This window comes from Anas acuta, chromosome 28, assembly GCF_963932015.1.
Source record: "Anas acuta chromosome 28, bAnaAcu1.1, whole genome shotgun sequence".
Taxonomy (NCBI): domain Eukaryota; kingdom Metazoa; phylum Chordata; class Aves; order Anseriformes; family Anatidae; genus Anas; species Anas acuta.
In genome coordinates, this window is record NC_089006.1 from 772,062 (window position 1) to 794,083 (window position 22,022).

The 22,022-nt window shown below is 73.7% G+C and overlaps 5 protein-coding genes across 5 annotated transcripts; all 5 read right to left on the bottom strand.

The window, feature by feature from the left end:
- Nucleotides 1–85: 85 nt before the first annotated feature.
- On the bottom strand, nt 86–930 carry MRPL9 (mitochondrial ribosomal protein L9). Its single transcript, XM_068662608.1, has 3 exons — nt 766–930; nt 508–667; nt 86–255 (listed from the first exon to the last, which is right to left on the bottom strand). The coding sequence occupies exons 1-3, from the start codon at nt 847–849 to the stop codon at nt 101–103; spliced, it is 399 nt and encodes a 132-aa protein (XP_068518709.1). The 5' UTR covers nt 850–930; the 3' UTR covers nt 86–100.
- Nucleotides 931–1,281: 351 nt separating this feature from the next.
- Nucleotides 1,282–5,967, bottom strand: TDRKH (tudor and KH domain containing). Its single transcript, XM_068662598.1, has 13 exons — nt 5,744–5,967; nt 4,978–5,084; nt 4,659–4,866; nt 3,944–4,083; nt 3,584–3,854; nt 3,149–3,315; nt 2,869–3,041; nt 2,606–2,670; nt 2,360–2,499; nt 2,128–2,265; nt 1,887–2,025; nt 1,649–1,743; nt 1,282–1,541 (listed from the first exon to the last, which is right to left on the bottom strand). The coding sequence occupies exons 1-12, from the start codon at nt 5,859–5,861 to the stop codon at nt 1,685–1,687; spliced, it is 1,725 nt and encodes a 574-aa protein (XP_068518699.1). The 5' UTR covers nt 5,862–5,967; the 3' UTR covers nt 1,282–1,541; nt 1,649–1,684.
- Nucleotides 5,968–6,235: 268 nt separating this feature from the next.
- Nucleotides 6,236–15,231, bottom strand: RORC (RAR related orphan receptor C). Its single transcript, XM_068662597.1, has 10 exons — nt 14,981–15,231; nt 10,304–10,389; nt 10,025–10,166; nt 9,272–9,649; nt 8,838–8,959; nt 8,625–8,757; nt 7,868–7,975; nt 7,674–7,784; nt 6,997–7,106; nt 6,236–6,486 (listed from the first exon to the last, which is right to left on the bottom strand). Exons 1-10 carry the CDS (start codon nt 15,051–15,053, stop codon nt 6,331–6,333), a joined length of 1,419 nt encoding a protein of 472 aa, XP_068518698.1. The 5' UTR covers nt 15,054–15,231; the 3' UTR covers nt 6,236–6,330.
- A 712-nt stretch (nt 15,232–15,943) lies between these two features.
- On the bottom strand, nt 15,944–18,711 carry LOC137845441 (acyl-coenzyme A thioesterase THEM4-like). Its single transcript, XM_068662606.1, has 6 exons — nt 18,387–18,711; nt 17,412–17,571; nt 17,177–17,324; nt 16,599–16,709; nt 16,376–16,500; nt 15,944–16,132 (listed from the first exon to the last, which is right to left on the bottom strand). The coding sequence occupies exons 1-6, from the start codon at nt 18,459–18,461 to the stop codon at nt 16,074–16,076; spliced, it is 678 nt and encodes a 225-aa protein (XP_068518707.1). The 5' UTR covers nt 18,462–18,711; the 3' UTR covers nt 15,944–16,073.
- Nucleotides 18,712–19,386: 675 nt separating this feature from the next.
- Nucleotides 19,387–19,915, bottom strand: S100A10 (S100 calcium binding protein A10). Its single transcript, XM_068663073.1, has 2 exons — nt 19,718–19,915; nt 19,387–19,622 (listed from the first exon to the last, which is right to left on the bottom strand). The coding sequence occupies exons 1-2, from the start codon at nt 19,847–19,849 to the stop codon at nt 19,461–19,463; spliced, it is 294 nt and encodes a 97-aa protein (XP_068519174.1). The 5' UTR covers nt 19,850–19,915; the 3' UTR covers nt 19,387–19,460.
- Nucleotides 19,916–22,022: the final 2,107 nt, after the last annotated feature.

Below are 22,022 nucleotides of genomic sequence, written 5' to 3' on the forward strand. Positions count from 1 at the left end.
GCCCCCCGCGGCCCCTCCCGCACCCCCCTGCCCCGGACTGGGGCTCGTTACCGGGGTTCCCGGGGGGGGGGGTACCGGGCGGGGTGTTACCGGGGGGGTGTTACCGGGGGGGGTCCCGGGGGGGCCTCACCTGCCGCTCCTCCTCGAACAGCCGCCTGTTCCCGGGGGACGCGTACACCGCCAGCCCCTGCGGCAGGAGCTTGTTGCGCCCCAGGGACTTCTTCACGAGCACGGTGTCACCGCGGGTCCCCAGCCCTGGGGGGGGAACGGCGGCGGGGTCAGGGGGCGGCGGGGGGGGGGCAGCCCGGTGTGGGGACCCCAACCCCCCCCCCCCCCGTGGGGACGCCCCAACCCCGCTGCGCCCCGGGAGCGAGCCCCAGATGGGCCCCAGGGCCGCAGCCGGGCCCCACCGGGGGGTTCGCGGCTCTCGGTGGCGGCACCGGGACCCCCCCCAGCCCCCCCCCCGGTACCGGCCCCCCCCCGGTACCGCCCCCCCCCCCCCCGTACCCTGCACGGGCCGCGTGAGGATGAGCTCCAGCTCGGCCTTGGGCAGGTGCTTGCCGTCCTCCAGCAGCCGGTACACGCGGTGCCGCCGGGGGTGCAGCCGCGGCGCCCGCCCCTCGCGGCTCAGCGGCACCGGCCACCAGCGCTCCACAACCACCGTGCCCTGCGGGGGGGGGAACCGGGGGGAACGGGGGGGAACGGGTCAGGCCGGGCCGCCCCCAGCTGCCCCCCCGGACCCCCCCGGAGCCCCCCGGCCCTCACCCGGCCGTGGCTGATGCTCAGGGCCCGGCTCAGGGCCGTGCCGGCCGCCAGCCCGCGGCCCCCCGCCGCCACCGGGCCCAACATGGCCGCCCCCAGCCGGCGCCGCGAGGACCCCCCCGAGGACCCCTCCGCGGGGCTGCCCCGCCACGCGCCTGAGCCCAGGGAGCGCGCAGAACGGCCCCGCCCCCCACACCGGGCTGCTCGGCGGGGCGCGAGGACCCCACCGGGGGCTGCCCGCGGCGCGCCTGCGCCCGGTGCCGCCCACCGGGACCCCGCCCCCTCGGCCCCCCCCACCCCCCGCCGCCTCCCCGGCCCCGTCCCGGTTCCCCCCGGTCCCCCCCGGTCCCGGCAGGGGAAGCCCCGGTTCGGAGGCACCGTCGCACCCCGGGGCTGCCCGGTACCGGCTGCCCCCCCCCCCCCGGGAACCCACCCGGGCAGAGCCCGGCGCTGCCGTCCCCCGGTGGCACCGGTTGGGGCCCGGTGGTAACGGGGGGGGGAGGCTCAGGAGGCACCGGGGCCCAGAACCGAACTTTATTGAACCGATTCTGCCCCCACCACACAACGGGGCTGGGGCCACAACAACAGAACGCAACCGAACGGAGCCCCCAATGGGCCTGAGGGGGGGCCGGTGGCCGGGACCCCCCCCCCCCGGGCCCGGGGCAGCACCGGGGGGAGCCCCCGCCGCACCGGGGGGGGATTGGGGGGGGCAGCATCGATCCCCGCGGCCCCGAATTCTCCCTGGACCGCGGCTTCCTCCAACAGAGGCACCCTGAGCCCTAGGAATGAGGAGAAATTGGGGGGGGGGGGGTAAGAGTGCGGCCCCCCCGGCTCAGCCCCGCACGGGGGGAACGGGGGGAGCGGGGGGGTAACGGGGGGAACCCACCTGAAGGTGCCCGGCCGCCTCCTGCCCCTGGGGGGGTCACAGGGAGCTCCCCTCCGCCACTGGGACAGCGCCGCTGCCGGACACGGGGCCGCCTTCTGCAGAGAGGGGGGGTCACAGAAGGGGCCCCCCCACCCGGGACCCCCCACCCCGGGACCCCCCCACCCCAAAGCCCGGCCGGGGCACACCCCGGCCCCTTCTCCTCCCCTCCCCGGGGACCGGTGCCAGGTTTGCTGCTTACCCGGGGGGCTGATGCAGGACGGGGTGGGGGGCGCCAGGGTGGGGGGGGCCGGGGTGGGGGGCGCTGGGGTGGGGGGCTCCTCGCTGGGGCTGCCCCGGGGCTCCGGGAGGTTCTCCAGGGGGGCTCCGGTGCCGTCCTCCTGCACAGGAACAGCCCCGTTACCGGCCCCGGCCCTGCCTGACGGGGGGCTGAGCACACCGGGACCCCCCCCCAGCAGCCACCCCGCCGCAGGTCCTCTCACCGGGGTGGTCTCCGTCCCCCACCGCAGGGCTTCATCCCCTGCCACCTCCTCTTCCTCCCACTCCTCCTCCTCCTCCTCCTCCCGTGGCCGTGGCGCAGCGTGGCCCAGCCGCACCAGCTCCGCGGCGACGTCGAGGTCCTGGGGGGCGAGAACGGGGCCGGGGTACGGGGAGGGGGGGGAGTTTGGGGCTGGGACGAGGAGTTTGGGGTCTGGGGGTCGGGGTCAGGCTGACCTCGAGGCTCAGGGCGATGCGGGGCCACGTGCGGGGTCCCCGCCGGCCGTAGCTGCAGACCCTGGCCCGCAGCGGCTTCCAGCGCGCGCAGTGCGTCAGCTGCTCGAACGCGTCCAGCGCTGCCTCGGCCCACTCGGTGCCTGGGGGGGGGACACGGGGTGGCCCCACGGAGCGGGGTCGGGTCACAGACCCGGACCCGGACCCCTCAGCCTCCCCCCGTCCCCGCCGTGCCCCTTCCCCACTCACCCACGGGTGCGACGCCAGCCAGGCTGCACTCGATGGCCTGGAAGGGGAGGCTCAGGAAATCGCTCCTGGGGGGGGGAAAATAAACCAGGCTGACCCCAGGTGGCCCCCCCGGGGGCTCCCAACTTCCCAGGGCTGCTGGGACCCCCCAGCACCCCGCAGAGCCCCCTCCCCAGCAGGGTGGCCACGAGACCCCCTGAGGGCTCTGGGGGGGCTCTTGGGGGGGCGTGGAGGGAGCCCCATCCCCGTGCCCCCCCCCCGCTCACCGCAGTGCTCGCAGCTCCCCGGGCTGCGCCTCGCCGTTGTCCCCAAAATCGACGTAGTACAGGTCCCAGCCGCCGCCGGGCAGCGCGCCCAGCACCCGCGCCCGGTACCAGGCCCCGTCGGCCCCGTAGGGAGCGGCCACGATGTCCCCCGCCTGCACGGCCGCCAGCTCCGCCTGCGGGGACGGGGAGCGATGCACCCCACGGGGCCAGGGGCATGGTTTTTGGGGGGGGGGGGGTGGGAGGGGTGCAGGGGGTTTGGGCCCCCCCCCGGGGGTCTCACCGTGCGGCCGCTGCCCTGGTAGTACTGCGCCATGCGTGCCGCCAGCTGGTCCAGCTGCAGGCTGCGCTCCCCCACCAGCTGCACCCAGAAGTGGTCGGGGTTCTCGGCCGCCGAGACGTAAACCTCCAGGGGCTCGGCCGCGGGGAAGCCGAATTCGGGGCTGGGCACTGCGGGATGGGGGACGGGAACCCCCCGGGGGGGGGTCCCCAGGGGGAGCCCGGGGTGAGCGAGGGCAGGAGCTGAGCCCCGCATCCTGCCCCGGAGCTCCCGGGGGACTCATGTGGCTCCCGCTGGGCTCCCCAAGTGGGACCGGGGGGCACGGAGCCCCCCCGGGACACCCAGAGGGGTCCCAGCACCCCGCAGCTCCCCCCAAGCCCCCCCCACACCCAATTCCCCCCCTGCAGCCCCCCCGGGACGAGGCACCCCACCTCCTACCTTCGAATTTCGGCACCGCCACCTCCGCCCCCACCGCCAGCTCCTCCGGGGCCTCGCTCTGCCCCCCCAGCTCCTCAGGGGGCTCCTCACCCAGCAGGGCAGCGACACCCCCGGGCCAGCCCCCGGCCCCGGCCCCGTGCCCGGGGGGTGCCGGTGGCCCCGGTTCCCTGCGGCTGCCCAGGGGCTGCTTGCGGTGGCCCCGCGCCTCCGCCACCCGGGCCAGCTCCTTCCGAAAGGCGTCGTCCTCCAGCAGCTTCTCCACGATCAGCTTCTGCGGGGACAGGGACGGGGACAGTGTGGGGGGGGGGGCCGTGCCCGTGCCCCCCCCGTGGCCGCCCCAGCCCCGCGGTCCCCGCTGACCTTGGCGGCCGCCACCTCGCTGCGTGTCCCCGAGAGGCGGATGAGCCGCGTGGGGGCCGTGCAGGCCTCGCTCCGGCGCTCGCACTGCACCTTGGCCCCCGAGCTGAGGCAGATGCTGCGCACCGTCTCCCCGCCGCGGCCTGCGGGGACCCCGGGGCTGGGGGTGACACCGCCTGCAGCCCCCGGGGCCGCGGCTCCTGCTCCCCATGGAGGCTCTGGTCCCGTAGCCCCCAGCCCCATATTCCCTGGTCCCGTAACTTCCAGTCCCGTAGCCCCCGGTTTCATAGCCCCCGGTCCCACGGCCTCCAGTCCTGTAGGCCCCAGTTCCGTAGCCCCCAGTCCCGTAGCCCCCCGTTCCCTTATCCTCTGGGTCCTGTAGCCCCCGGTCCCATATTCCCTGGTCCTGTAGCCCCCAGTCCTGTAGCCCCCACTCCCACAGCCCCCGGTCTCTTATCCTTGGTCCCATAGCCCCCAATTCCATAGCCCCTGGTCCCACAGCCCCCAGTCCTGTAGCCCCCAGTCCCATAGCCCCTGGTCCCGTAGCCCCCAGCCCCACATCCCCCAGCCCCACATCCCCCAGCCCCACATCCCCCAGCCCCACAGCCCCCAGCCCCAGCCACCCCCTGTGCACAGAGTCCCGGCCGCCCCCACCCCGTTGGGAAGCAGCGGAGCCCCCAGCCCCGTTCCGTGTCCCCGCGGGGGGGCCGTGCGGTACCGATGATCCTGCCCACGGCCGTGTGGGGCACGCGGAGCTGCTCCAGCACCGGGGCGCTGTCGGCCAGGACCTGGCGCACGGCGGCCTGGGCCCGGCAAACCTGGCCCGGGGACCCCGCGATCAGCAGCAGCCGCTCCGCGCCCCCACCTTCCTCCTCCTCCTCCTCCTCCTCCTCCAGGGCGATGCGCGCCCCGGTCTCCTGCCGCAGCTGGGGGGCACCGGGGGGGGGTGTCAGCCCCGGGGGGGGGGTGTCAGCCCCGGGGGGGCCCTGCCGAAGCCCCCCCAGCCCCCCCCCGTGCCCCCCCCCCCCGGTGCTCGCCTTCCTGATGGTGGCTCCCTGGCGGCCGATGAGCGCCCGGACGGCCGCGCGCGGCACCCGCACCTCCGCCTCCAGGTCCTCCGTGCCCACGAAGGTCGCGCGGTCCGCTGGGAACCGGGGGGGAGGGGGAAAGGGGGGGTCACCGGGGGGAGGGGGGAGCCCCAAGGGGGGGTCTCCAAGGGGGGGGGTCTCCAAAGGGGGGGGTCCTTGTGGGAGGGGTCCCCAAAGGGAGAGGGGGGGTCCCCAAAGGGGGTGGTGCCCAAAAGGGGGGGGTCCCTAAGGAGAGGGGGTCACTAAGGGGAAGGGGGGGGTCACCAAAAGGGAATGGGGTCCCCAAAGGGGAGGGCAACAGGGGGATCCCCAAAAGGGAGGGGGTGGTGTGCAAAAGGGGGGGGGTCCCCAAATGGCAAGGGGAGGGGTCCCAAAGGGGGGGACAATGGGGGGGTCCCCTAAGGGGGAAGAGGGGCCCCAAACAGGGGGGGGGCTCAAGGGGAGGGGGTTCCTCAAAGGGAGGGGACCCAAAAGGGGGGGGCTGGGGGGTCCCTTAAAGGAGGGAGTGCCTGGGGGGGGGTTCCAAGGGGGGGGTCCCAAAGGGGGCTCCCAAGGGGGGGTCCCCAAAGGGGGGCTCCCAAGGGGGGGTCCCAAGGAGAGGTCCCCACGGGGGGGGTCCCAAGGAAGGGTCCCACGGAGGGTCCCCAAGGGGGGGTCCCGAGGGGGGGTTCCCGAGGGGGGGTCCCGCCGCCCGGGGGGGTCTCTCCGCACGCACCTCGCCCCTCGCGGTACCGGCGGTACACGATGTAGAGCACGGCGGCTCCCGCGGGCAGCCCCAGCAGCACGGCCGCCTTCTGCAGCCCGCTCAGCCCCAGCCCCCCCCGCGCCGCCATGGCCCCGCCGGGGGCACCGGGACCGGGACCGGGACCGGGGGGGGGGGTGGGAGCCGCGCCCGCTCCGCTCCCGCTCCCCGCCGCCGCCAGCCCCGCCCCCTCCCTCCCCCAGCCAATCAGCGCGCAGCTCCGCCCCCGCCCCGCCAATCAGGCGCCAGGGGGGCGAGGAAAGGGGGCGGGGCCGCGCACCTGCCTCGGAATGAAGCGGCCAATGGGAAGCGCGCGGGGGCCCCGCCGCAGCCAATGGGAGAGCAGCTGGGGGGGAAGGGGGGCTCCGGACCCGCCCCCAGGGCTGGGGGCGGGGCGGGGGGGGCCCCACGCGTGTCCCCCCCCCCCCGGTGCCCCCCCGGTGCCCCCCCCACGCGTGACAGACCCCACGGAGGCGCCGTTTTCCCCCCAAATCCTTTATTAGCCCCCAGGGGAGGGGGGGTCCCGGGGCAGGGGGGTCCCGGGGGGGGCCCGGGGGGGCTCAGCGGGGGCCGGGGGCGTCGCTGTCGGCGGCGAAAAGCTCCCGGTAGAGCGGGGGGAAGGCGGCGGGCAGCGCCCCCGGGTGCAGGCGGCGGAAGGCCTGGAGCTGCTCCACGTGCTGAGAGCACAGCGCGCGCAGGCGGCCCGCGGGGGGCAGCTGGGGGGGGCGGGGGGGACACGGGTGTCACCGGGGGGGGGCACACACCCGGGGGGGCAGCCCCCTGTGGTCACACCTATGGCCGGGGCACCCCCCACGGCACCCCCCATGTCCCACAGCACCCCTCTGACCTCCCCCCGACACCCCATGTCTCAGGACACCCCCCCCACGGCACCCCTCTGACCCCCCCATGACCCCCCATGACCCCCCCGTGACACCCCCTGTCCCACAGCACTCCCCCATGGCACCCCTCTGCCCCCCCCAACACCCCATGGCACCCCCATGGCACCCCTTCAACCCCCCCCGACACCCCATGTCCCACCACCCCCCCCAACCACGTCTCCCCCCATGACCCCCCCATAACCCACGGCACCCTCCATGGCACCCCACAACACCCCCATGCCCGTGCCCCCCTGTGCCCCCTCCAGTGCCCCCCCGGTGCCCCCCTGCCCCCCTGGTGTCCCCCCCGGTGCCCCCCCGGTGCCCCCCCGGCCCCCCCTGCCCACACACCCTGGCCAGCAGCCCCTCGCGGTGTGTTTGGCGCAGCAGCAGGCGGAAGGCCACCTCCAGGCGCCCCCGCAGCCGCGCCACCTTCGCCTGCTCCTGCAGCCACGGGCGGTCTGCGGACACGGCACCGGCACGTGGGGGCGGGCGGGGGGATGGGGGGGACGGGGACAGGATGGGGACAGGATAGGGACAGGGACAGGATGGGGACAAAGAGGTCTGGGACAGGGACGGGGCTGGTGACAAGGATGGGGACAGGGACAGGTTTGGGATGGGGACTGGGATGGGGACAGGGACAGGACGAGGATGGGGTCGGGGTGGGATGGGTGTGGGGACGGGATGTGGTGGGCAGGGGGACGGGGCTGGAGATGGACGAGGATGGGGACAGGGACAGGTCTGAGACAGGGACAGGTTTGGGATGGGGACGGGGCTGGTGACAACGATGGGGACAGCGCTGGGACCATGACGGGGTGGGATGAGCGCAGCGATGGGGACAACGGGATGGGGACAGGGATGGGGACGGGGACAGGACAGGGATAGGGACAGGGAACCAAGGTGGGGACCCCACAGGGACCACACTGGGGCCGGGCCGCCCACCCCCACCACCCAGCACCCGCTTTGGGACAAAAGGGCGGGGATTTGGGCAAAAGTCGGGGGAGGTTTGGGGGGTGGGGGGCTCTCACTGGCGTTGACGAGGACGATGGCGCAGAGGAAGGCCACCTCGCTCTCCGACAGCCGCAGCGCGCACAGGCTCTGCGCGAAGTCGAAGATGGAGCCGACGAGCTCGTGGCAGCCTGGGGGGGGAGCCGTGGTCAGCGACCCCCCCGGGGGCACGTGGCACCCCCCCCACATCCCCCCCCGGTGTCCCCATCCCTACCCAGGGACCTGAAGAGCTCGGTGCCCGCGTACTTGCCCTCGAAGAGCACGGTCCGGTTCTCGGGGTTGAAGGCGCGGCACATGCGCACCAGCACCACCTCCATGGCGCCTGGGGACGGGGACGGGGACAGGGACGGGGACAGGGACAGGGACGGTGGCACTGAGGGGTCCTGAGCCAGGGCCCCGCGGTGCAGTTTGGGGGGGGGGGTGTGCCCCTGTGGCAGCAGCCCTTGGGGACTGCCACCTCCCAGATAGGACCCCTGGGGGATGCCACCTCCCCACTGGGACCCTGGGGACTGCCACCTTCCAAAAGGGACCCTTGGGGACACCACCACCCCAGCGGGACCTGTGAGACTGCCACTTCCCCAGTGGGTCCCTTGGGGATGTCACCTCCCTGGGGGACCCTGGGGACTGCCAGCTTCCAAAAGGGACCCTTGGGGATGCCAAGTTCCCACTGGGACCAATGGGACTGCCACCTCCCCACTGGATCCCTTGGGGACTCCACCTCCCTGGGGGGACCCTGGGGACTGTCACCTGCCAATTGGGACCCCTGGGCACTGCCACCTTCCAAATGGGACCCTTGGGGACACCACCTCCCCGGGGACCAGTGCACCCCATAGCACCCACCGCCACCCCCTGTGCCGGGACCACCCCATCCCTGGGGGACCACCCTGCCCCAGCAGCACCACGGCAGCCTGCAGGGACCGTGTCACCCATGGGTGCTGGGGGGGTGCTGGGGGGGTCCGGGGGGGCCGTACCGGCCTTGAGGAGGACGATCTGGTCGTTCTGGCACAGCTCCATGAAGCCGCGCAGGCGCTTGGCGAACTCCACCACGTGCTGGATGGCCTCGGTCAGGCGCCCGGCGCAGCGCTCCCACATCTCCTGCATGGGCTGCGGCCCCCCCGCTCCGTCACCTCGCGGCTCCCCCCCCCCTGCGCCCCCCACCCAGCACCCCGGGGGGGGGTCCTCACCTTCCTCTGGTAGGCGCAGATCTCCTCGCGGCTGAAGGTTTCCCAGCGGCGCTGCTGCAGCTCCTCGGCGCGCGGCTGCGAGGTCTCGCGGTGTGACCGCAGCACGTCCTGCGCCAGCAGCTCTGCGGGCACCGGGGGGGTGGCAGGGGGGGGGCACGGCCGGGGGCAGCCTCCCCATGGGGACACACGGGGACACACGGGGGCGGCTGCCCCAGCACTGAGCACCCGTGGGTGCCGGCTCCCAGCAGTTTGTGGCACCCAGGGGTGATGGGGTCCCCAAGGGTGATGGCACCCACATGGCCGGGTCCCACCACCACCGAGCACCCATGGGTGACAGGGACATGTCCCACCAACTTGTGGCACCCATGGCTGACGGTGCCAGCTCCCACCACCCCCGAGCACCCAAGGGTGCCAGCCCCAGCCCGGTGACTCACCGATCTCCATCCCGGAGCACGTGGGTGACTCCAGGCCGCTGCCGACGTCGGGGCGCGGGCACAGGTCGGGGCCGTCCCTGTCCCTGTCCCTGTCCCCGTCCCCGTCCCCATCCCGGTCCCGGTCCCGTGCGGCCCCCTCCCGCCGCTCGCCCTCCGCCTCCGTGCCGGGGCTGCAGGCGGCCCTCCCCTCGCAGGGCCCGGGGCACCCCGGGGTGCCGGTGGGGGGCAGGGGGTGGCCGCAGCACCCCGGCAGCCCCAGGGCGAAGGCGGCGGCGCCCCCCTGGGCCGCCCGCTCCCGCTGCCGCTGCTCCAGCTGCTGCTGCACCTCGGCGTGCAGCCGGTCCCGCTGCTTCTTGGACATGCGGCCGAACTTGACGGCTGCGGGGACACGCAGGGACACGCGGGGACACATGGGGACACGCGTGGGTGTGTGCCCCCCCATGACCCCCAGCCCCACATAGCCCCGGCACTGCGGCTTTCCAGCCCCATGTGCGGGGTCCCTGGTCCCTGTTGCTTCCAGACCCCCCCTGCCTCCTTCCCTGGGGGGGCAAATGGGCCCTGGGGTCCCTGGGGGGGTCAGGGAGGAGCAGTGCCAGGGGGGCACCCAGCAGTAGGGGGACCCTATGATGGGGGGGACCCTATGATGGGGGGCACCCAGATATATAGGGGCGCATGCAGTGATACGCAGGGGTTGCCCCCCTATTGCTGGGGGGGGGGTTCACACTTGGGGGGGGTCTCGGGGGGGTCACCCACCGTCGCGGGACATGCCGAGGCGCAGGCACTTCTGCAGGCGGCAGTGCTGGCAGCGGTTGCGGCTGGCGCGGTCGATGGGGCAGTTCTGCTGCCGGCTGCAGGCGTAGCTCAGGCTGCCCTGCTGGCTGCGCCGGAAAAAACCCTGCATGGGGGGCACCGCCACGGGGGGGGGGTCACCAAAAATACCGGGGGGGGGGGGGGGGTCAGCACCACGCCGGGGGGTCACCGCGGTGCCGCCACCAGCACCCCCGGTGCCCCCCGTGCCCGCAGCGCGCTCACCTTGCAGCCCTCGCAGGTGATGACGCCGTAGTGGATCCCCGAGGATTTGTCCCCGCAGATCTTGCAGGGGATCACCTCGATGTGGGCTGCGGGGGGGAGGCAGCGCGTGGGCACCCACGGCCCCCCTGGGCTCACGGGGTCCCCGTCTGCCACCTACGGGACCACCCCGTGCCACCGGGGCGCCCAAGTGCTCTCCCTGGGGCTCCCGTGTCCCACGGGGAACCACGTGTCCCCAGCAGGCACCCGGGGCATCCATAGGTTCATGGGGCCCCTATGGGATCCCACGGCCCCTATGGGCTCACAGGGCCCTTATAGGATCCCACAGCCCCTATGGGCTCAGCCACCCCACGTAGGTGGCTCGCAGGTCCCACGTAGGCTCCGTTGTCCCCAAGGGCCTCACGTGTCCCCAAGGGCCTCACGTGTCCCTCGTGGGTCCGCGTGTGTCACCGCGCGGGCTCACGTGGCCGCGGTGGCCGTAGGTGCTCCCTGCGGGCTCACGTCTCTCACGGCCTCGCCTCGCCCTGTGGGTTCCCGTGGCCCCACAGGGCTCACGTGGCGCTCACGGGTTCCCTCGCTGCCCAGAGGAACGCACGCGGGCCCTAGGGGCTCCCACGGTCCCTATATGATCCTGCGGTCCCTATAGGATCCCACGGTCCCTATGGGCTCCCACGGTCCCTATATGATCCCACGGTCCCTATAAGTTCCCACAGACCCCCCATCAGCTCCCACGGACCCTCTATAGTCTCCCGCAGTCCCTATGGGCTCCCCCGGTCCCTATATGCGTATGTGTCCCCATAGGTGTACGTGTCCCTCGCGGCTCACGTGTCACCCCAGGGCCTCACGTGTCACCCCAGGGCTCCTGCAGCCCCTCTGGCTCTCACAGCCCCCCCCCGGCCTCAGATGTCCCCAAGGGGCTCAGCCCCACCCCACCCCCCCCACGGCCTCCCGGTGCCCCCCGTGTCCCCACCAGGGTGGGCCCTGCAGGGCGCGGGGGTCCGGGGGGTGCCCGGGGCCGGCGGCTGCCGAAACCACAGCGGCAGCGAGCGCCGGCGAAGCCACAACTGGGACACGGCCCCACCTCGCAGGAAGGCGCCCGCCGCCCGCCACGGCCCCGCTGCGCCCCTGGGGCGCCCCACGGAGAGGGGGGACGGGAGGGGGCCACGGGGTGGGGGGCACACGGGGATGGGGACGCTGGGGATGGGGACACCAGGGTTGGGGGACACCGGGGTGGGCGATGGGGACACCCAAGAATGGGGACCCCCAGGGATGGGGACACTGGGGTGGGGGACACCGGAGCCACCAGGGGTGGGGGCACCGGGGACAGGGGTGCCCCAGGGACCACAGATGGGGGACACTGGGCTGGGGGTGCTGGGGGGCACCAGAGCCAGCGAACGGCTCAGCCCTGGTGACACCAGAGCCAAGGGGACACTGCGAGGGGGGATGGGGGGGGGACATGACCCCCGCCCCAGGGGGTGCCCCAGACCCCACCAGCCCCCACTGCGGGCACCAGGAGTGCAGCTCGTTAACGAGGCCTCGTTAGCAGCACCCAGAGCCCAAAGCCCGGTGAGGGCGATGGGGACGGCTCCGGTCCCCCTGGGCCACCGGCTCGTCACCCACGTGCCTGCTCCTCACACCTTGCACACGCGTGTGCACACTCACAGAGAGCCGGGTACACCCAGGCACGCTCCTGCCAGCTGCTGCACGCTCGTGCACTTGTGCAAGCTTTCACACACCCAGAAATGCTTGTGTGTGCCACGCACACTTGCACACGCTGGCACACGCACGCACACGCTTGTGCACACTTGCAGAGAGCCAGGCAAAGCTGCCAATGCTCGGGCACGCTCCTGCCAGCTGCTGCACGCTCATGCGCTTGTGCAAGCTCGCACACGGCCGTGCCCGCACACACACACACACAAGTGCTTGCACATGTCACACACACTTGCACACGCTGCTGCACACACACACACTTGTGCACGCTTGCACGCGCCGGAACACGCCCGCCAAGGCTCGTGCACGCTCCTGGGCGCCGGTGCACGCACGCACACGCACACCTCTTCCTCCCGGGGCCGAAGCCGCTTCGTCGGCTTTTTCCACCCGACCCAGTTTTGGGGCGGGGGGGGGGGGGGCCGCCCTCGCATCCGGGGCTGGGCACCGGGACCCCCGCGGTGGCGGCGGCCGGAGGGGCCCCGGGAATTCGGGGCTTTGACTCAGCCGGGCCCAGCGCCCGCATTACTCAACGGTGCCGGCGGCTGCCAGGAAGCGCCGTTTCGGTGCCGCTCCTGCCGGGAACCGCCGGCGAGAGGTCGCCGAGGTCTCGCCCGGCCGCCCACCCCCCGGCACCTGCCCGCACCCGCTGCTCCCACGGCGCCCGCTGCTCCCGGCACCCCTGGGTGCTCCCTGGGACCCTGGGGACCCACCGGCACCACCAGCATCACGGGGACCCTACAGGACCCGCCAGCCCCACGGGGACCTGCTGGCATCCGCCGGTGCCACTGGCACCCACCGAACCCTGCGGGGACCCAGGGACACCCATGGGCCCCGTGGGGGACCCGGTGGCCCCGTGGGCACCCGCTGGTGGCCGTCAGCCCCCCAGGCACCAACCAGCACCCAGCAGTCACCCGTTAGTCCTATGGGGTCTTGCTGGCTCCCAGTGAGCCCCAACAGCACCCAGTGAGCCCCACTGGCACCCAGTGAGCCCCAGCAGAACCCAGTGAGCCCCAAGAGCACCCAAGTGAGCCCCACTGGCACCCAGTGAGCCCCACTAGCTCCCAGTAAGCCCCACCAGCTCCCAGTAAGCCCCACCAGCACCCACTGGCACCAACCGGCCCCATGGGGACCCTCTGGTCCCTGTGGGCACCCAGTGACCCTGCGATGTGGGGGGGTACCTCGGGGCCGGGCTCCCACCCCCCACCGCAGCGCAGCCCAACACGTCACGGCAAAACACGCCGTGCCACGGGCCAACACGCCACGGCACGGGCCAGCGCGTCACGGCACGGGCCAAGACACCGTGACGCAGCGGGAAGTGGCTCGGGCGAGGACCCGGAGCCCCCGGGACCCCCCGGGCATCCCCCACGGCACCCCCGGGACCCCCGCACCCTCCCCGCCGGCGGGGGTCCTGCCACCCGCTGGGCGGTGACTCAGCGGTGGCGGCCGGGTCCCCTCCGCCCCGGGCCAGACGCGGGGGTGGCACCGGCGGCGGCGGAGAAAACCCCGGTGTGGGGCCGCCGGTGGGGCCGCGGGGCCCCCGTGGGGACGTGGGGCCCCCCTCGGGGACGCGGAGTCGGGGCAGCTGCACCCTCGGCGTCCCTGGTGCCGATGGAGCGGGGACCGGGGGGTGGCCGGGGGGGCGGTGGCGGGGCCGGGGGGGTGGCAGCGGTGGCTCTGCGCCCCTGCGGGGCTGCGGCTGCTGCCCGGAGCCACCTGCGTGTCCCCGTCCCCGTCCCCGTCACCTGCACCAGCCCCGCGCACCTGCCGGCACCGACCACATCTAACGCGCGTGTGCCCGGCCCCGCAGCTGCGGGGGGCACCCATGGGTGCTGGCGGTGCTGGGGCGCCCGGCGCAGGGAGGGGAGGGGAGGGGAGGGGGCTGCCGGTGGCCGCCGCACGGCTGGGACACGCGGTGACACGCGTGCACCCCCCGACACGCGTGCACACGCTGCTTAGGTGTGTGCAGGGTCACGCTGCGCTGTGCACACGCAGCAGCACGCGTGCACATGTGGCACCACGCCAGCACACGCGTGTGCACAGCCCCCTGTGTGTGCACAGCCAAAGTGTGCCCCAGAGCACGCTGTGGGGCTGTGATTGTCCTGACACGCGCGTGTGAGCTGCACAACGTGTGATGGCAGCACACCGGGGTGCACGGGGCACTGCTGGCTCACGGCGCTCTCCTGCTTGCACACGCATGTGCACGCTCCTGTGCACGCTGCCATGCATCTGTGCACACACGTGTGTGCTCACACACACACACGCCTGCCTGCACACTGCCCCTGCACACATCCATGTTCCTGTGGGGCACACTCACCGTGCACACCCCCAACATGCTCCCTCCCGCTTGCACGAGCACCTTGCTGTGCCCACACGTGTGCACACACACACACACACACACACACACACACCCTGTGTGCTCACACCCAGCTTTGCCCCCAGACTGCTCTGTAGGGCTGCGTGCACACGCGTTCCCTCTCCTGTTCCTCCACACTTGCACACGCACAACCTGCCCCACCACGCTTGCACACGCATGCCCACAGCCATCAGCGTGCACACTCACAAGCCCACCCTCTTGCACACACCCCACACACCCCTTTGCACGCTCTTTGCTCCCCCAGCTTGCACACGCACACCCTCCACGGTGCTCCACAGCCTCACACCCACATGCACTCCCCGTGCATTGCACACTCACACTCACTCACTCACTAGTGCAGGCTCCTCCAGCTTGCACGCACACACCGCTGCTCCCCAAGCACCCACCTCTTGCACACGCTTGCACACCCCCTGTCCTTGCACACCACAGCACCCAACCCACTGCTCCCACCTGCACGCACAGCTCTGTGCACGCACACGCGTGTGCTCAGCCCGCCCTGCTTTCCACGCGTGCACCCCCGCTCCGACTCCCTTGCACGCCCGCAGCCCCCACCCCTGCCCGCGCCCCCCGCCCGCAGCCCCCCGCGCGGGCCCTACCTCGCATGGCGGCGGCGGCGGCGCGGGCGGCGCGGTGCCGGGCGTTATAAGGGCGCCGGGGCCCCCCCGGCATCCTGCCCCCCCCCCCGGCATCCTGCCCCCCCCGGCCCCACGCACTGGAAATTTCCGACTTTCCACGGCGCCGCGGGGGGGAAACTGAGGCACGGGGGGGAGGGGGCGCGGGTGGCCCCAACCCCCCCCACCCCGCGACCGCTCCGACCCCGGCGCGCCACGGGGGGGGCGGCGGCCACGCGCGATCCACGGGACCCCCCCCCCCCACGGGGCACGCGGCCACGGGGGGAGCCGAGACCCCCGGTCCCGGGGGGGGGGCGTCGGGACCCCCCCCTCCCCGCCGGGCTGCGGGGGGCGCCCGTGGGACCCGCGCATCCCCGGTGCGCCCACGCGTGGGGGGCGCCCGTGGGGCCCCCACCGGGACCCCGATGTACGAGGGGGGCGCGGGGCTCGCCCGTGGGGGGGCCGCGGGGCGCCACGAGGGGGGCGGGACGGGGGGGGCGGCCACGCGTGTCCGTGTCCGGGGGTCCACGGGGGGCACGGGGGGGGGCGCCCGGCCCCGCCCACTCCCATCGTAACCACGCCCACTCCCCATAGCCCCGCCCACCCCCTCCAGGCCCCGCCCACATCCTCAGGCCACGCCCCCCGCGCCACCTCCCCCGGGCACTGCCCCTGCCCCGCCCACAGCCCCCGGGTGGGGGGGACACGGGGGGGGGGGGGGACAGGGACAGGAGGGAGGGAGATGGGGACGGGGACGGGGGGCACCACAGGGGGCTGGGGACAAGGACTGGGGACAGGGACAGGGGATGGGGGACACAAAATGGGGCTGGGGACAGGGGAAGGGGGCACAGGGTCAGGGTCAGGGTCGGGGTCAGGGTCAGGGTCAGGCCCCGCGGTGCCCCCCCACATCGCGACGCCCCCGAACCCCACAAAAGCAGCAGGAGCCGAGGCCGTTGTTGGCTGCCAGCGCTCTGATCCGGGGGCTGCCACCAGCAGCGGGGGGGACACACAGGGGATATGGGGACATGGGGACACCCCTGCCCCCCCCCCATCCCACCCCCCCACTGGTGGGGCCACGGCGTCACCGGGTTTTCCATGCGGGCCGGGGGGACTTGGTGGTGTCCAGCTGGATGAAGAGCCCTGCGGGAGAGAGGGGGGGGTGGCAGGGCGGGGGGGGCACCGGGCCCAACTGTCCCCCACCCTCACGGTGCGTGGTGGTGGCAGCGGGTGGCACCGGGGGGGTGGCAGCGGGGCACCGGCACCCCCCCCGTGTGCCACCCGGCATCACCCTGAGACGGGTCCCGGGGGTGCGGGGGGGCCCTGCGGGGAGGCTTTGGGGCTGGGGGTGTCCCCGTCCCCCCGGTGCCCCCCCCCCGTCCTCACCGGTGGCCTTGGCGTGCAGCGTGTCCCCCTCGGCACCGCGCACCTCGCAGGACAGGAAGAGCTTGCGGCCCTCGCGCCTGGCCACGCGCCCGTCCAGCAGCACCACGGAGCCCAGCGGCACGGGGCTGCGGGCACAGCGCGGGGTCACGGCTGGGGGGGGGACACGGGGGGACACCCCCCCACACGCACACCCCCGTCACCGTGTCCCCGCGGTGCCACTCACGCCAGGAAGTCGATGCTGAGCTGCGCCGTCATCACCACCCCCGCGGCGTCCAGGGCGCACGTCCCCAGCGTGGTGTCGATGATGCTGGCGATGGCACCGCCGTGCGTGAAGCTGCGGGGACACGGGGAGAGGTTGGGGACGGGAGGGGACAGGAGGGGACAGGAGGGGACGGGAGGGGACAGGAGGGGACGGGAGGGGACGGGAGGGGACGGGACGGGATGGGATGGAACGGGATGGGATGGGATGGGGCAGGAGGGGACAGGAGGGGCCAGGAGGGGCCAGGAGGGGACGGGAGGGGACGGGAGGGGACGGGAGGGGACAGGAGGGGACGGGAGGGGACGGGAGGGGATGGGATGGAACGGGATGGGATGGGATGGAGCAGGAGGGGACAGGAGGGGACGGGAGGGGACAGGATGGGACAGGACAGGACGGGACGGGATGAGATGGAACGGGATGGGATGGGATGGAGCAGGAGGGGACAGGAGGGGACAGGAGGGGACGGGAGGGGACAGGAGGGGACAGGAGGGGCCAGGAGGGGCCAGGAGGGGACACGCGGCGCTGGCACCAGTGGCACCTACCCGGGGGGCCCCTCGAGGTACGGCCCCGTCTGGCAGAGGCAGAGCGCGCGGCCGCCGGCGCGGTGCAGGAAGGTGACGTACTCGAAGCCGGCGCCCTCCGTGTCCAAGTTGCGCATGAACAGCCGCGTCCCCCTGCCCTGCCCCACCGCTACCGGGGACACCGGGACGGTGAGGGGACGGGGACCGGGGGGTGCTGTCCCCTGCCCCCCCCCGCCCCACCCCGCCCGGGCGTCACCTGGGAAGTGGTCGAGGACGTTGCGGTAGGAGGGGACGCGGCGCCAGGAGCCGTCGGCGGTGCCGCGCAGGAGGCGCTCGTAGAGATCCCGCATCGCACGGCTCCAGCTCCCGTTGGGCAACGCCAGGTCCTGGGGGGACGCACGCCCCGAGCAGGGTGCCTGGGGGACAGGGATGGGGACAGGGGGATGGGGACAGGGACAGGGATGGGGACAGGGACAGGGGGATGGGGACAGGGACGGGGACGGGGACAGGGGGACAGGGAGATGGGGACAGGGACAGGGGGACAGGGGGAGAGAGACAGGGGACAGGGACAGGGGGAGAGGGACAGGGAGACAGGAGGATGTGGGGCACAGGGCACAGGGACAGGGGACAAGGGGACACGGGGAAGTGGGGACAGCGGGACACACGTGGGGTGGAGTGGTGGTGACAGCGGGGTCAGCGCTGGGGACACTCCGGTTCTGGGGAGCAAGGGGACTTCGGGGTGTGTCCCCAGTGGGGCGTCCCCTCTGTCCCCACGTCCCCACCCCGCGTGCCCCGGTTGCTGCCCCTTGTCCCCACCCCATGCCCCCATGGCCCTATGACGTGACCCCGTGTCCCCACCCCATGTTCCACACCCCACGTCCCTACACGTCCCCACACGTCCCCATGTCCCCACCCAACGTCCCCACCCTACGGACCTGTGCTCCCCATCCCATGTCCCCGTGTCACGTACCCGTGTCACCACCCTGTGTCCCCACATGTCCCTACATGTCCCCACGTCCCCACCCCATTGACCCATGTTCTCCATCCCATGTCCCCACCCCATGTCCCCAGGCTGTGTCCCCTGTCCCCCACCCCATGACCCCATGACCCCACCCCATGTCCCCATGTCCCCGTGTCACTGCCCTGTGTCCCCTGCCCCTCACCCCCTGTCCCCATGACCCCATGACCCCATGACCCCATGACCCCCCCCCCGCCCCCGTCCCCCACTCACGGTTCCCTCGCCCCGGGGCCGTCCCCGTGCCCCCAGCGCCCCGGCCACGACCCCGCGGCCCCTCCGCAGCCACATGGCGCCGGCAGTGACGTCACGGCCGCTGAGGGAGACCCGGCGCTGACGTCACAGGGCAGCGGCGGTGACGTCAGCCCGGCTCGGGGGGAGCTCCCGGCGGCTCCGGAGGTCAAAGGTCAGCGCGGTGCCCGCTGCCCCCTGACCCCGTGACCTTCAGCGCCCCCCGCCCCGCCCCCACCCGCGGCTCCCGCGGCGCCGCGCGCCCTCCGGACACGGCGCCCGCCAGGCCCCGCCCCCCGCGCCAGCTACGTCACAGGGAGGGGGCGTGGCCAGAGGGAGGGGGCGTGGCCTCGATGAGGGGGCGTGGTCAGAGAGAGGGGGCGGGGCCTCGGCTGCTTCCGTAGCGCCCGCGCGCCCCTGCCCCGCCCCGGGGGTGCCTGGGGGGCTCCGGGGGTCCCCGGGGTCCTCCCGCCCCCACCACAGCTCCCCCAAGGGGCCCCGCACGGCTCCAGCCGAGCCCCACAGAGCCCCGTGCAGCCCCAGAGAGACCCTGCAGCCCCCAAACAGCCCCTTTGGGCCCCCCACAGCCCCCATATGGCCCCCCACAGCCCCCCCACACAGCCCCATAGATACCTGCACAGCCCCACACACCCCCCACAGCCCCTAACGGCCCTGTATGGCCCCTAGAGGTGACCCGTACAGCCCCGTACAGAGCTCCACGGCACTCACAGCCCCGTGTGGGCCCTACAGACCCCCCCCACACCCCCTGTGTGGGCCCTACAGACCCCCCACACACCCTTGTCCAACCCCCATAGGTCCTCTCTAAAGCCCTGTATGGCCCCCGAAGCCCCCAGCCCACCCCTCTGGTTTACTACAAGCCCTACAGACCCCCCCCACACCCCCCCACCGCCCCATTAGGACCTCACAGCCCTGCAGGTGACACGGGGACCCCGGGGGGACCCCACAGAGGGAGGCAGCCGCGGTGTCATACAAAACAGCTTTATTGGGGGCCGGCGGGGGCCGGGGCGGTGCCGGGGGTGGGGGGCACCAGGGGGGGCTTCACTTCCTGCCCTTTTGCTTCATGTGCACCACGAAGTAGTCGTTGCAGGCGATGGTGAGCCCGGCCACCAGCGAGAAGAAGCCCTGGAAGCCCACCTTGCCGTCCCGGCACTGGTCCAGGTCCTTCATGATCTTGTCCAGCGCCATGGGGTCGCGCTGGTTCTGCAGGGGGGGGGGCACAGCCGGGTCACGGCCCTGTCCCCCTCCAGATTTATTTTCTCCCCCCCCTCCCAGGATTTATTTTCCCCCCCCCTCACCTCCAAGAAGCCGGGGAACTCCTTCTCCATCAGCACCCGCAGGTCCTCCTTGCTCAGGTGGTTTTTGTCCCCCGCGTACTTGTGGAAGGTGAACATCAGCGTCTCCATGGCCTGCTCCATCTGGGACGGCATGGCTGGGGGGGCTCCGGGGGGGCTCCTGGGGGGGCTCCTGGGGGCTCTGGGGGGGGCACAGCAGCGCTCAGCGCACACCTGGAGCTTTCCACCCGGGTGACTCAGCCCCGGGCAGCGGCCGCAGGGTGGGGCCCGGGGGGGTGGGGGGTGGGTGGAGAATGGGGGGGGGGTGGGGGTGTGCTGCGGGTGTCCCCCCCCCTCGTCCATTTCCCCCCCCTCCCCGTTATAGGGCACCCCAGGGAACCCCGGCGTCATGGGCTGGCTGAGTCACGGGGGCGTTTCGGTGCCTCCTCCCTGGGTGGGGCTCAGCCCCCCCCCCCCCTTTGGATTCCCCACATCTGGGGGGGGGGACACACCCCATGCAGCCCCCCCCCCCCCGCGGTTTTGGGAAGGGAAGCAGAGATTGGAGATTTTGGAGATTTGAGGGGATGAGAGCAGGTTGTGGGGTGCCCCCAACCACTGCCGTGACCCCCCCCCCAGACCCAACTCAGCTGCAGGGGACCCCCTGGTGCTGCGGGAGGGGGGTCACGGGGGGGTTCAGGCTTGGTTTTGGGGACCCCCCCGCGGTTTGCGGCGTGGCCCAGGAGCTGCCCGCCACCGGAACAGGAACCAGCCCAGCCCTCAGGGAAAAACGGGGGGGGGGGGCACCCTCTGCACCGCAGGACCCCCCCCCAGGACTCCCCCAGCCCAGGCTGAACCCCCCCGGGGGCAGCAGCGCTGCGGGGGGGTTGTGGCCTCTTGGGGAGGGGTGGGGGGGACACCCCCCAGGGCGCCCCCAAACTTTATGGGATATTGGGGGGAGTGCCCATGGGGGGGGGGGAGAGGGAAACCCCTTCTAAAGAGGGGGGGCAGGATTGGGCTCCCATTGAATGGGGGGGCAGGATCGGGTCCCCCCCGATGGGAAGGGCGGAATGGGGGGGTCCCTCTGAGAAAGGGGGGGGTCCCTCTAGGAAAGGGGGGGCACCTAGGAACAGGGAGGTCCTCTAAGAAATGGGGGGATCCCTCTAGGAACGGGGGGGTCCGGATTTGGGGCTCCCTCCAAGAAAGGGGGGGGATCCTCCAGGAAAGGGGGGGGGGTCAGGACTGGGGGTCCTCTAAGAGACGGGGGGGGGGTCTAATAAAGGGGGGGGGCAGCATTGGGGGCAACACCGCCCCACCCGGGGGCTCCCCCCCAAAATGGGGGGTGCGGGACCGGCCCCCCCATAGAGCGGGGTGCAGGACCCGGGGGGGGGGGGGTAAGATTTTGGGGGTGTCCCTCGGGACGGGGGGGGGGGGGGGACCGGGACGGGGCCGGTACTCACCGGGCAGCGCGGAGCGGGGCAGTGGCGGGGAGCGGCGCCGCCCGGGATAGGCACGGCGGGGGCGGGACGGCCCCGGGGGGGGGGTCCGGGAGGGTGGGAGGTGGGGGGGGGGGGGCAGGGCCTCGGGGTGGGTGGGGGGGGGACAGCCCGGGGCGGCCCCGCTGAGTCAGCCGCGACCCGCCCGGCCCTGCCTGGCACCACCCTGGCCTTGGTGTCCCCCCCCCCCCCCCCCCCAAAAAAAAAAAAAAAAGTGCCCCCGACCCCCCCCACAAAGTGCCCACGACCCCCCCCAAAAATGCCCCCGACCCCCCCCATTCTGTCTGTCCATCTGCCCCCCCCCCCACCCGTCCTGCCCCCCCTCCCCTCCTGCCCCCCCCCCCCATACCGGATACGGGGACCCCCCCCGGGGCCACCCTGGCTGAGCGCACCCCGGCACGGTGGGGGGGGGGGCTGGGGGGGGGATTAGCGGGCGCAATTAGCGCTAATTAGCGGCCCCGGGGCAGCAGCGGGCGCGTGGCGGGGCACGGGGCCAGCGGCCGCCCCCGCAGCGCCCCGGGGAGCTCCCGGTGCTGGGGCGGGGAGGGCACGGGGGGGGGCACGGGGGGGTTATTGGGGGGGGGGGAGGGCATGGGGACCCCCCCCCGACCCTGCGGACCCCAGGGGATAAATGGGGGGGGGGGGGCCAGGGGGTGTAATGGGCAGGGCAGGCGGGGCCCCCCCGCACCCATGGGTGCTGGCGGCCTCCCCTGGCACGGGGGGAAGGGGGGGGCCTGGCCCCGGGCCCCTCTCGCTGGGGGGGCTCCTCCAGGCCCCCCCTCCCCAAAATGCCCCCCCCATGTGTCCCCCCCCTCCTTCAGCCCCCCCCCCTTAGC

Coding starts and splice junctions, on each gene's coding strand:
- LOC137845441 (XM_068662606.1), bottom strand. CDS start 18,461: ATGTGGCTGCGGAGGGGCCGCGGGGTCGTGGCCGGGGCGCTGGGGGCA. Junction 17,325..17,411: donor CGTCCTCGACCACTTCCCAG/GTGACGCCCGGG, acceptor TGTCCCCGGTAG/CGGTGGGGCAGGGCAGGGGG. Junction 16,133..16,375: donor GCTGCACGCCAAGGCCACCG/GTGAGGACGGGG, acceptor TCTCTCCCGCAG/GGCTCTTCATCCAGCTGGAC.
- S100A10 (XM_068663073.1), bottom strand. CDS start 19,849: ATGCCGTCCCAGATGGAGCAGGCCATGGAGACGCTGATGTTCACCTTC. Junction 19,623..19,717: donor AGTTCCCCGGCTTCTTGGAG/GTGAGGGGGGGG, acceptor CCCCCCCTGCAG/AACCAGCGCGACCCCATGGC.
- MRPL9 (XM_068662608.1), bottom strand. CDS start 849: ATGTTGGGCCCGGTGGCGGCGGGGGGCCGCGGGCTGGCGGCCGGCACG. Junction 668..765: donor TGAGCATCAGCCACGGCCGG/GTGAGGGCCGGG, acceptor CCCCCCCCGCAG/GGCACGGTGGTTGTGGAGCG. Junction 256..507: donor CCTCACGCGGCCCGTGCAGG/GTACGGGGGGGG, acceptor TTCCCCCCCCAG/GGCTGGGGACCCGCGGTGAC.
- TDRKH (XM_068662598.1), bottom strand. CDS start 5,861: ATGGCGGCGCGGGGGGGGCTGGGGCTGAGCGGGCTGCAGAAGGCGGCC. Junction 4,867..4,977: donor AGGGAGCCACCATCAGGAAG/GCGAGCACCGGG, acceptor GGTGCCCCCCAG/CTGCGGCAGGAGACCGGGGC. Junction 4,084..4,658: donor GGCCGTGGGCAGGATCATCG/GTACCGCACGGC, acceptor GGGTCCCCGCAG/GCCGCGGCGGGGAGACGGTG.
- RORC (XM_068662597.1), bottom strand. CDS start 15,053: ATGCCGGGGGGGCCCCGGCGCCCTTATAACGCCCGGCACCGCGCCGCC. Junction 8,758..8,837: donor TCTGCGCCTACCAGAGGAAG/GTGAGGACCCCC, acceptor GGGGGGCCGCAG/CCCATGCAGGAGATGTGGGA. Junction 7,107..7,673: donor CATCGTCCTCGTCAACGCCA/GTGAGAGCCCCC, acceptor CCGTGTCCGCAG/ACCGCCCGTGGCTGCAGGAG.